This window comes from Oncorhynchus gorbuscha, linkage group LG12 (genome assembly GCF_021184085.1).
Source record: "Oncorhynchus gorbuscha isolate QuinsamMale2020 ecotype Even-year linkage group LG12, OgorEven_v1.0, whole genome shotgun sequence".
In the NCBI taxonomy this organism is placed as follows: Eukaryota; Metazoa; Chordata; class Actinopteri; order Salmoniformes; family Salmonidae; genus Oncorhynchus; species Oncorhynchus gorbuscha.
In genome coordinates, this window is record NC_060184.1 from 64,906,218 (window position 1) to 64,919,316 (window position 13,099).

General features: G+C 39.4%; 1 protein-coding gene across 2 annotated transcripts in view; it reads left to right on the plus strand.

Annotated features, from left to right (window-relative positions):
• Nucleotides 1–13,099, plus strand: part of LOC123991241 (myotubularin-related protein 6-like) — a 33,311-nt gene that overhangs the window by 1,555 nt on the left and 18,657 nt on the right. For both annotated transcript variants that reach the window (XM_046292628.1, XM_046292629.1), the window contains exon 2: nucleotides 433–558. In XM_046292628.1, coding sequence (XP_046148584.1) covers nucleotides 433–558 — 126 coding nt within the window. The remainder of the gene's footprint in view (nucleotides 1–432; nucleotides 559–13,099) is intronic.

The following is a 13,099-nucleotide window of genomic DNA, read 5'->3' on the forward strand; positions in this document are numbered from 1 at the left end:
GGCTAGCCTATTTGTTTATCACAGATTAGAATAGTGCGGATGAAGTATATTCAGTCAAGTGTTCTAAATGCCATTAAAGTGATACAACCTACAGGGTGTGAAGACAAAGGTGAGAGTTAAATGAAGTAGTTCTTCATCTTGTAACCACTGTCAACAGGAGTCAGTGAACCAGGAATGTGTTTTTTATTTTTTAAGCATCCAGTCAGGAAATGATCAACTCTGGTTCGACAGACTCTGTCAATGTTCTACTGCCATTCATGCTGTGTGAGTATTAGTGAGGACATGGTAATAGGGCCAAAGGTTTTCACTACAAGTGTTTTTGTGCTTGGGTTTGAGTGGACAAGGGAAAGGGAGAGTCCAAATATCTTTACATAATGTTGCAAGGAGACAGGTTTGACAGGTGTCACCGTAATCATAATTGTACCTGTGCAGGTGGAGCAGGTCCGTCTGTTGGAACGCTTCAGTAACAAGTCCACCAGTGGGACGCTGCACCTGACAGCCACACATCTCATCTTCGTGGAGAGCAATAATGCCACCACCGCTGCACAGGAGATCTGGGTAAGACGTACCTCTATTCTAATACGGAATGCAGAACACACCTCATCTCACACAGCGCTCTAAATTCAGAATGTAGGACTTGCTAATGCCTGACACACCCCATTACAGATTAGTGTTCACTATTATCATAGGTGTGTGTGGGTGGTGTGAGGAAGTAGGGCAATGTGAGGTGTGTGTTGTCTGTCTAGCGGTGATAGTTACTGTTGAGACACCGTGGGAACTGGGTTCGGCCTTCCTCAAGTGACAACTGTTGCTACAGTAACCTGCTGGCCCAGCCTATTCTCAACATCGCTTGGTAACCTGTTGGCAGTGCCAGGTGGAAAGGGAGGGGTGAGAGAGTAGGAATGAGGGAAGACGGTAAGCTCTTATTAGGCCTACTTGATAAATCAAACTTCATTTGTCACATGTGCCAAATACAACGTGTAGACCTTACCATGGAATGCTTACTTACCTTAACCAACCATGCAGTTCAAGAAAGAGTTAAGAAAATGTTTACCAAATAAACTGAAGTAAAAAGTAACACAATAAAATAACAATAACGAGGCTATACAGGGGGTACCGAGTCAATGTGCGGGGTACAGGTTAGTTGAGGTAATTTGTACCTGTAAGTATGGGTGAAGTGACTATGCATAGATAATAAACAGAGAGTAGCAGCAGTGTACATGTAAGTATGGGTGAAGTGACTATGCATAGATAATAAACAGAGAGTAGCAGCAGTGTACATGTAAGTATGGGTGAAGTGACTATGCATAGATAATAAACAGAGAGTAGCAGCAGTACATGTAAGTATGGGTGAAGTGACTATGCATATATAATAAACAGAGAGTAGCAGCAGTACATGTAAGTATGGGTGAAGTGACTATGCATAGATAATAAACAGAGAGTAGCAGCAGTACATGTAAGTATGGGTGAAGTGACTATGCATAGATAATAAACAGAGAGTAGCAGCAGTGTACATGTAAGTATGGGTGAAGTGACTATGCATAGATAATAAACAGAGAGTAGCAGCAGTGTACATGTAAGTATGGGTGAAGTGACTATGCATAGATAATAAACAGAGAGTAGCAGCAGTACATGTAAGTATGGGTGAAGTGATCATGCATAGATAATAAACAGAGAGTAGCAGCAGTGTACATGTAAGTATGGGTGAAGTGACTATGCATAGATAATAAACAGAGTAGCAGCAGTACATGTAAGTATGGGTGAAGTGACTATGCATAGATAATAAACAGCGAGTAGCAGCAGTGTACATGTAAGTATGGGTGAAGTGACTATGCATAGATAATAAAGAGAGTAGCAGCAGTACATGTAAGTATGGGTGAAGTGACTATGCATAGATAATAAACAGCGAGTAGCAGCAGTGTACATGTAAGTATGGGTGAAGTGACTATGCATAGATAATAAACAGTGAGTAGCAGCAGTGTACCTGTAAGTATGGGTGAAGTGACTATGCATAGATAATAAACAGAGAGTAACAGCAGTACATGTAAGTATGGGTGAAGTGACTATGCATAGATAATAAACAGCGAGTAGCAGCAGTGTACCTGTAAGTATGGGTGAAGTGACTATGCATAGATAATAAACAGAGAGTAGCAGCAGTACATGTAAGTATGGGTGAAGTGACTATGCATAGATAATAAACAGTGAGTAGCAGCAGTGTACCTGTAAGTATGGGTGAAGTGACTATGCATAGATAATAAACAGAGAGTAGCAGCAGTACATGTAAGTATGGGTGAAGTGACTATGGATAGATAATAAACAGAGAGTAGCAGCAGTACATGTAAGTATGGGTGAAGTGACTATGCATAGATAATAAACAGAGAGTAGCAGCAGTACATGTAAGTATGGGTGAAGTGACTATGCATAGATAATAAACAGAGAGTAGCAGCAGTGTACATGTAAGTATGGGTGAAGTGACTATGCATAGATAATAAACAGAGAGTAGCAGCAGTACATGTAAGTATGGGTGAAGTGACTATGCATAGATAATAAACAGTGAGTAGCAGCAGTGTACCTGTAAGTATGGGTGAAGTGACTATGCATAGATAATAAACAGAGAGTAGCAGCAGTACATGTAAGTATGGGTGAAGTGACTATGGATAGATAATAAACAGAGAGTAGCAGCAGTACATGTAAGTATGGGTGAAGTGACTATGCATAGATAATAAACAGAGAGTAGCAGCAGTACATGTAAGTATGGGTGAAGTGACTATGCATAGATAATAAACAGAGAGTAGCAGCAGTGTACATGTAAGTATGGGTGAAGTGACTATGCATAGATAATAAACAGAGAGTAGCAGCAGTGTACATGTAAGTATGGGTGAAGTGACTATGCATAGATAATAAACAGAGAGTAGCAGCAGTGTACATGTAAGTATGGGTGAAGTGACTATGCATAGATAATAAACAGAGAGTAGCAGCAGTACATGTAAGTATGGGTGAAGTGACTATGCATAGATAATAAACAGAGAGTAGCAGCAGTACATGTAAGTATGGGTGAAGTGACTATGCATAGATAATAAACAGAGAGTAGCAGCAGTACATGTAAGTATGGGTGAAGTGACTATGCATAGATAATAAACAGAGAGTAGCAGCAGTACATGTAAGTATGGGTGAAGTGACTATGCATAGATAATAAACAGCGAGTAGCAGCAGTGTACCTGTAAGTATGGGTGAAGTGACTATGCATAGATAATAAACAGAGAGTAGCAGCAGTACATGTAAGTATGGGTGAAGTGACTATGCATAGATAATAAACAGAGAGTAGCAGCAGTGTACATGTAAGTATGGGTGAAGTGACTATGCATAGATAATAAACAGAGAGTAGCAGCAGTGTACATGTAAGTATGGGTGAAGTGACTATGCATAGATAATAAACAGAGAGTAGCAGCAGTACATGTAAGTATGGGTGAAGTGACTATGCATAGATAATAAACAGAGAGTAGCAGCAGTGTACCTGTAAGTATGGGTGAAGTGACTATGCATAGATAATAAACAGAGAGTAGCAGCAGTACATGTAAGTATGGGTGAAGTGACTATGCATAGATAATAAACAGAGAGTAGCAGCAGTACATGTAAGTATGGGTGAAGTGACTATGCATAGATAATAAACAGAGAGTAGCAGCAGTACATGTAAGTATGGGTGAAGTGACTATGCATAGATAATAAACAGCGAGTAGCAGCAGTGTACCTGTAAGTATGGGTGAAGTGACTATGCATAGATAATAAACAGAGAGTAGCAGCAGTACATGTAAGTATGGGTGAAGTGACTATGCATAGATAATAAACAGAGAGTAGCAGCAGTGTACATGTAAGTATGGGTGAAGTGACTATGCATAGATAATAAACAGAGAGTAGCAGCAGTGTACATGTAAGTATGGGTGAAGTGACTATGCATAGATAATAAACAGAGAGTAGCAGCAGTACATGTAAGTATGGGTGAAGTGATTATGCATAGATAATAAACAGAGAGTAGCAGCAGTGTACATGTAAGTATGGGTGAAGTGACTATGCATAGATAATAAACAGAGAGTAGCAGCAGTACATGTAAGTATGGGTGAAGTGACTATGCATAGATAATAAACAGCGAGTAGCAGCAGTGTACATGTAAGTATGGGTGAAGTGACTATGCATAGATAATAAACAGAGAGTAGCAGCAGTACATGTAAGTATGGGTGAAGTGACTATGCATAGATAATAAACAGCGAGTAGCAGCAGTGTACATGTAAGTATGGGTGAAGTGACTATGCATAGATAATAAACAGTGAGTAGCAGCAGTGTACCTGTAAGTATGGGTGAAGTGACTATGCATAGATAATAAACAGAGAGTAACAGCAGTACATGTAAGTATGGGTGAAGTGACTATGCATAGATAATAAACAGCGAGTAGCAGCAGTGTACCTGTAAGTATGGGTGAAGTGACTATGCATAGATAATAAACAGAGAGTAGCAGCAGTACATGTAAGTATGGGTGAAGTGACTATGCATAGATAATAAACAGTGAGTAGCAGCAGTGTACCTGTAAGTATGGGTGAAGTGACTATGCATAGATAATAAACAGAGAGTAGCAGCAGTACATGTAAGTATGGGTGAAGTGACTATGGATAGATAATAAACAGAGAGTAGCAGCAGTGTACATGTAAGTATGGGTGAAGTGACTATGCATAGATAATAAACAGAGAGTAGCAGCAGTACATGTAAGTATGGGTGAAGTGACTATGCATAGATAATAAACAGAGAGTAGCAGCAGTACATGTAAGTATGGGTGAAGTGACTATGCATAGATAATAAACAGTAGCAGCAGTGTACCTGTAAGTATGGGTGAAGTGACTATGCATAGATAATAAACAGAGAGTAGCAGCAGTACATGTAAGTATGGGTGAAGTGACTATGCATAGATAATAAACAGAGAGTAGCAGCAGTGTACATGTAAGTATGGGTGAAGTGACTATGCATAGATAATAAACAGAGAGTAGCAGCAGTGTACATGTAAGTATGGGTGAAGTGACTATGCATAGATAATAAACAGAGAGTAGCAGCAGTACATGTAAGTATGGGTGAAGTGATTATGCATAGATAATAAACAGAGAGTAGCAGCAGTGTACATGTAAGTATGGGTGAAGTGACTATGCATAGATAATAAACAGAGAGTAGCAGCAGTACATGTAAGTATGGGTGAAGTGACTATGCATAGATAATAAACAGAGAGTAGCAGCAGTGTACATGTAAGTATGGGTGAAGTGACTATGCATAGATAATAAACAGAGAGTAGCAGCAGTGTACATGTAAGTATGGGTGAAGTGACTATGCATAGATAATAAACAGAGAGTAGCAGCAGTACATGTAAGTATGGGTGAAGTGATTATGCATAGATAATAAACAGAGAGTAGCAGCAGTGTACATGTAAGTATGGGTGAAGTGACTATGCATAGATAATAAACAGAGAGTAGCAGCAGTACATGTAAGTATGGGTGAAGTGACTATGCATAGATAATAAACAGCGAGTAGCAGCAGTGTACATGTAAGTATGGGTGAAGTGACTATGCATAGATAATAAACAGTGAGTAGCAGCAGTGTACCTGTAAGTATGGGTGAAGTGACTATGCATAGATAATAAACAGAGAGTAACAGCAGTACATGTAAGTATGGGTGAAGTGACTATGCATAGATAATAAACAGCGAGTAGCAGCAGTGTACCTGTAAGTATGGGTGAAGTGACTATGCATAGATAATAAACAGAGAGTAGCAGCAGTACATGTAAGTATGGGTGAAGTGACTATGCATAGATAATAAACAGTGAGTAGCAGCAGTGTACCTGTAAGTATGGGTGAAGTGACTATGCATAGATAATAAACAGAGAGTAGCAGCAGTGTACCTGTACGTATGGGTGAAGTGACTATGCATAGATAATAAACAGAGAGTAACAGCAGTACATGTAAGTATGGGTGAAGTGACTATGCATAGATAATAAACAGCGAGTAGCAGCAGTGTACCTGTAAGTATGGGTGAAGTGACTATGCATAGATAATAAACAGTGAGTAGCAGCAGTGTACCTGTAAGTATGGGTGAAGTGACTATGCATAGATAATAAACAGAGAGTAGCAGCAGTACATGTAAGTATGGGTGAAGTGACTATGCATAGATAATAAACAGAGAGTAGCAGCAGTACATGTAAGTATGGGTGAAGTGACTATGCATAGATAATAAACAGAGAGTAACAGCAGTGTACATGTGACTATGCATAGATAATAAACAGAGAGTAGCAGCAGTGTACATGTAAGTATGGGTGAAGTGACTATGCATAGATAATAAACAGCGAGTAGCAGCAGTGTACATGTAAGTATGGGTGAAGTGACTATGCATAGATAATAAACAGAGAGTAGCAGCAGTACATGTAAGTATGGGTGAAGTGACTATGCATAGATAATAAACAGCGAGTAGCAGCAGTGTACATGTAAGTATGGGTGAAGTGACTATGCATAGATAATAAACAGAGAGTAACAGCAGTACATGTAAGTATGGGTGAAGTGACTATGCATAGATAATAAACAGTGAGTAGCAGCAGTGTACCTGTAAGTATGGGTGAAGTGACTATGCATAGATAATAAACAGAGAGTAGCAGCAGTACATGTAAGTATGGGTGAAGTGACTATGGATAGATAATAAACAGAGAGTAGCAGCAGTACATGTAAGTATGGGTGAAGTGACTATGCATAGATAATAAACAGAGAGTAGCAGCAGTACATGTAAGTATGGGTGAAGTGACTATGCATAGATAATAAACAGAGAGTAGCAGCAGTGTACATGTAAGTATGGGTGAAGTGACTATGCATAGATAATAAACAGAGAGTAGCAGCAGTACATGTAAGTATGGGTGAAGTGACTATGCATAGATAATAAACAGTGAGTAGCAGCAGTGTACCTGTAAGTATGGGTGAAGTGACTATGCATAGATAATAAACAGAGAGTAGCAGCAGTACATGTAAGTATGGGTGAAGTGACTATGGATAGATAATAAACAGAGAGTAGCAGCAGTACATGTAAGTATGGGTGAAGTGACTATGCATAGATAATAAACAGAGAGTAGCAGCAGTACATGTAAGTATGGGTGAAGTGACTATGCATAGATAATAAACAGAGAGTAGCAGCAGTGTACATGTAAGTATGGGTGAAGTGACTATGCATAGATAATAAACAGAGAGTAGCAGCAGTGTACATGTAAGTATGGGTGAAGTGACTATGCATAGATAATAAACAGAGAGTAGCAGCAGTGTACATGTAAGTATGGGTGAAGTGACTATGCATAGATAATAAACAGAGAGTAGCAGCAGTACATGTAAGTATGGGTGAAGTGACTATGCATAGATAATAAACAGAGAGTAGCAGCAGTACATGTAAGTATGGGTGAAGTGACTATGCATAGATAATAAACAGCGAGTAGCAGCAGTACATGTAAGTATGGGTGAAGTGACTATGCATAGATAATAAACAGTGAGTAGCAGCAGTGTACCTGTAAGTATGGGTGAAGTGACTATGCATAGATAATAAACAGAGAGTAGCAGCAGTACATGTAAGTATGGGTGAAGTGACTATGCATAGATAATAAACAGCGAGTAGCAGCAGTACATGTAAGTATGGGTGAAGTGACTATGCATAGATAATAAACAGTGAGTAGCAGCAGTGTACCTGTAAGTATGGGTGAAGTGACCTATGCATAGATAATAAACAGAGAGTAGCAGCAGTACATGTAAGTATGGGTGAAGTGACTATGCATAGATAATAAACAGAGAGTAGCAGCAGTACATGTAAGTATGGGTGAAGTGACTATGGATAGATAATAAACAGAGAGTAGCAGCAGTACATGTAAGTATGGGTGAAGTGACTATGCATAGATAATAAACAGAGAGTAGCAGCAGTACATGTAAGTATGGGTGAAGTGACTATGGATAGATAATAAACAGAGTAGCAGCAGTACATGTAAGTATGGGTGAAGTGACTATGCATAGATAATAAACAGAGAGTAGCAGCAGTACATGTAAGTATGGGTGAAGTGACTATGCATAGATAATAAACAGTGAGTAGCAGCAGTGTACCTGTAAGTATGGGTGAAGTGACTATGCATAGATAATAAACAGAGAGTAGCAGCAGTACATGTAAGTATGGGTGAAGTGACTATGCATAGATAATAAACAGAGAGTAGCAGCAGTACATGTAAGTATGGGTGAAGTGACTATGGATAGATAATAAACAGAGAGTAGCAGCAGTACATGTAAGTATGGGTGAAGTGACTATGCATAGATAATAAACAGAGAGTAGCAGCAGTGTACATGTAAGTATGGGTGAAGTGACTATGCATAGATAATAAACAGAGAGTAGCAGCAGTGTACATGTAAGTATGGGTGAAGTGACTATGCATAGATAATAAACAGAGAGTAGCAGCAGTACATGTAAGTATGGGTGAAGTGACTATGCATAGATAATAAACAGAGAGTAGCAGCAGTACATGTAAGTATGGGTGAAGTGACTATGCATAGATAATAAACAGCGAGTAGCAGCAGTACATGTAAGTATGGGTGAAGTGACTATGCATAGATAATAAACAGTGAGTAGCAGCAGTGTACCTGTAAGTATGGGTGAAGTGACTATGCATAGATAATAAACAGAGAGTAGCAGCAGTACATGTAAGTATGGGTGAAGTGACTATGCATAGATAATAAACAGCGAGTAGCAGCAGTACATGTAAGTATGGGTGAAGTGACTATGCATAGATAATAAACAGTGAGTAGCAGCAGTGTACCTGTAAGTATGGGTGAAGTGACCTATGCATAGATAATAAACAGAGAGTAGCAGCAGTACATGTAAGTATGGGTGAAGTGACTATGCATAGATAATAAACAGAGAGTAGCAGCAGTACATGTAAGTATGGGTGAAGTGACTATGGATAGATAATAAACAGAGAGTAGCAGCAGTACATGTAAGTATGGGTGAAGTGACTATGCATAGATAATAAACAGAGAGTAGCAGCAGTACATGTAAGTATGGGTGAAGTGACTATGCATAGATAATAAACAGAGAGTAGCAGCAGTACATGTAAGTATGGGTGAAGTGACTATGGATAGATAATAAACAGAGAGTAGCAGCAGTACATGTAAGTATGGGTGAAGTGACTATGCATAGATAATAAACAGAGAGTAGCAGCAGTACATGTAAGTATGGGTGAAGTGACTATGCATAGATAATAAACAGAGAGTAGCAGCAGTGTACATGTAAGTATGGGTGAAGTGACTATGCATAGATAATAAACAGAGAGTAGCAGCAGTACATGTAAGTATGGGTGAAGTGACTATGCATAGATAATAAACAGTGAGTAGCAGCAGTGTACCTGTAAGTATGGGTGAAGTGACTATGCATAGATAATAAACAGAGAGTAGCAGCAGTACATGTAAGTATGGGTGAAGTGACTATGGATAGATAATAAACAGAGAGTAGCAGCAGTACATGTAAGTATGGGTGAAGTGACTATGCATAGATAATAAACAGAGAGTAGCAGCAGTACATGTAAGTATGGGTGAAGTGACTATGCATAGATAATAAACAGAGAGTAGCAGCAGTGTACATGTAAGTATGGGTGAAGTGACTATGCATAGATAATAAACAGAGAGTAGCAGCAGTGTACATGTAAGTATGGGTGAAGTGACTATGCATAGATAATAAACAGAGAGTAGCAGCAGTGTACATGTAAGTATGGGTGAAGTGACTATGCATAGATAATAAACAGAGAGTAGCAGCAGTACATGTAAGTATGGGTGAAGTGACTATGCATAGATAATAAACAGAGAGTAGCAGCAGTACATGTAAGTATGGGTGAAGTGACTATGCATAGATAATAAACAGCGAGTAGCAGCAGTACATGTAAGTATGGGTGAAGTGACTATGCATAGATAATAAACAGTGAGTAGCAGCAGTGTACCTGTAAGTATGGGTGAAGTGACTATGCATAGATAATAAACAGAGAGTAGCAGCAGTACATGTAAGTATGGGTGAAGTGACTATGCATAGATAATAAACAGCGAGTAGCAGCAGTACATGTAAGTATGGGTGAAGTGACTATGCATAGATAATAAACAGTGAGTAGCAGCAGTGTACCTGTAAGTATGGGTGAAGTGACCTATGCATAGATAATAAACAGAGAGTAGCAGCAGTACATGTAAGTATGGGTGAAGTGACTATGCATAGATAATAAACAGAGAGTAGCAGCAGTACATGTAAGTATGGGTGAAGTGACTATGGATAGATAATAAACAGAGAGTAGCAGCAGTACATGTAAGTATGGGTGAAGTGACTATGCATAGATAATAAACAGAGAGTAGCAGCAGTACATGTAAGTATGGGTGAAGTGACTATGGATAGATAATAAACAGAGAGTAGCAGCAGTACATGTAAGTATGGGTGAAGTGACTATGCATAGATAATAAACAGAGAGTAGCAGCAGTACATGTAAGTATGGGTGAAGTGACTATGCATAGATAATAAACAGTGAGTAGCAGCAGTGTACCTGTAAGTATGGGTGAAGTGACTATGCATAGATAATAAACAGAGAGTAGCAGCAGTACATGTAAGTATGGGTGAAGTGACTATGCATAGATAATAAACAGAGAGTAGCAGCAGTACATGTAAGTATGGGTGAAGTGACTATGGATAGATAATAAACAGAGAGTAGCAGCAGTACATGTAAGTATGGGTGAAGTGACTATGCATAGATAATAAACAGAGAGTAGCAGCAGTGTACATGTAAGTATGGGTGAAGTGACTATGCATAGATAATAAACAGAGAGTAGCAGCAGTGTACATGTAAGTATGGGTGAAGTGACTATGCATAGATAATAAACAGAGAGTAGCAGCAGTACATGTAAGTATGGGTGAAGTGACTATGCATAGATAATAAACAGAGAGTAGCAGCAGTACATGTAAGTATGGGTGAAGTGACTATGCATAGATAATAAACAGCGAGTAGCAGCAGTACATGTAAGTATGGGTGAAGTGACTATGCATAGATAATAAACAGTGAGTAGCAGCAGTGTACCTGTAAGTATGGGTGAAGTGACTATGCATAGATAATAAACAGAGAGTAGCAGCAGTACATGTAAGTATGGGTGAAGTGACTATGCATAGATAATAAACAGCGAGTAGCAGCAGTACATGTAAGTATGGGTGAAGTGACTATGCATAGATAATAAACAGTGAGTAGCAGCAGTGTACCTGTAAGTATGGGTGAAGTGACCTATGCATAGATAATAAACAGAGAGTAGCAGCAGTACATGTAAGTATGGGTGAAGTGACTATGCATAGATAATAAACAGAGAGTAGCAGCAGTACATGTAAGTATGGGTGAAGTGACTATGGATAGATAATAAACAGAGAGTAGCAGCAGTACATGTAAGTATGGGTGAAGTGACTATGCATAGATAATAAACAGAGAGTAGCAGCAGTACATGTAAGTATGGGTGAAGTGACTATGCATAGATAATAAACAGTGAGTAGCAGCAGTGTACCTGTAAGTATGGGTGAAGTGACCTATGCATAGATAATAAACAGAGAGTAGCAGCAGTACATGTAAGTATGGGTGAAGTGACTATGCATAGATAATAAACAGAGAGTAGCAGCAGTACATGTAAGTATGGGTGAAGTGACTATGGATAGATAATAAACAGAGAGTAGCAGCAGTACATGTAAGTATGGGTGAAGTGACTATGCATAGATAATAAACAGAGAGTAGCAGCAGTGTACATGTAAGTATGGGTGAAGTGACTATGCATAGATAATAAACAGAGAGTAGCAGCAGTGTACATGTAAGTATGGGTGAAGTGACTATGCATAGATAATAAACAGAGAGTAGCAGCAGTGTACCTGTAAGTATGGGTGAAGTGACTATGCATAGATAATAAACAGAGAGTAGCAGCAGTGTACATGTAAGTATGGGTGAAGTGACTATGCATAGATAATAAACAGAGAGTAGCAGCAGTGTACCTGTAAGTATGGGTGAAGTGACTATGCATAGATAATAAACAGAGAGTAGCAGCAGTACATGTAAGTATGGGTGAAGTGACTATGCATAGATAATAAACAGAGAGTAGCAGCAGTGTACATGTAGGTAGGGGTGAAGTGACTATGCATAGATAATAAACAGAGAGTAGCAGCAGTGTACATGTAAGTATGGGTGAAGTGACTATGCATAGATAATAAACAGAGAGTAGCAGCAGTGTACATGTAGGTAGGGGTGAAGTGACTATGCATAGATAATAAACAGAGAGTAGCAGCAGTGTACATGTAAGTATGGGTGAAGTGACTATGCATAGATAATAAACAGAGAGTAGCAGCAGTGCAAAACAAACTGTCTATGACTTGGGTGACTGGAGTCTTTGACTATTTTTGGGGCTTTCCTCTGACACCGCCTAGTATATAGGTCCTGGATGGCAGGAAGCTTGGCCCCAGTGACGTACTGGGCCGTAGGCACTACCCTCCGTAGCGCCTGAGTCAGCTGTTGAATCGGGTAGGTTAGTTAGTGCTGGCTGGGTTGGAGTCTGGAACAGAAATCTGTAAACCTTGTAGCTCCAGGGTCACTGTTGGAGTCGGATCTCTTAACAAAGACACTGCTGCCAGGCTTCCTACACACTTCCTTCCTCTTCCTACTGCTGAGCAAGGGGAAAAGTGTGTGTCAATTTGGTAGCTAGCACTCAGTCAGAGAGTCCGAGTATGTGTAGCAAGGCAAAATGTGCCTCCAGGGCATATATATTCAAGAGATGCTAAGACTTTGTCTTAGGCTTGGGCGGTGTCCAGATTGTCATAACTTCATACCGGGCTATTCGGTAGTACCGGTACTGAATACAAGGGGCGCTATTGTAATCCAAAGGTTAGCAATGCTAATAAGTACATGTAAAATCCCATAAACAGTGCTAACTAAATATTAACGACCGCATTAGGAACATTGTAATACAGTCTCTGACCTAAAGTATTTGCAGGACAAACATCCCAGCTCATAAAG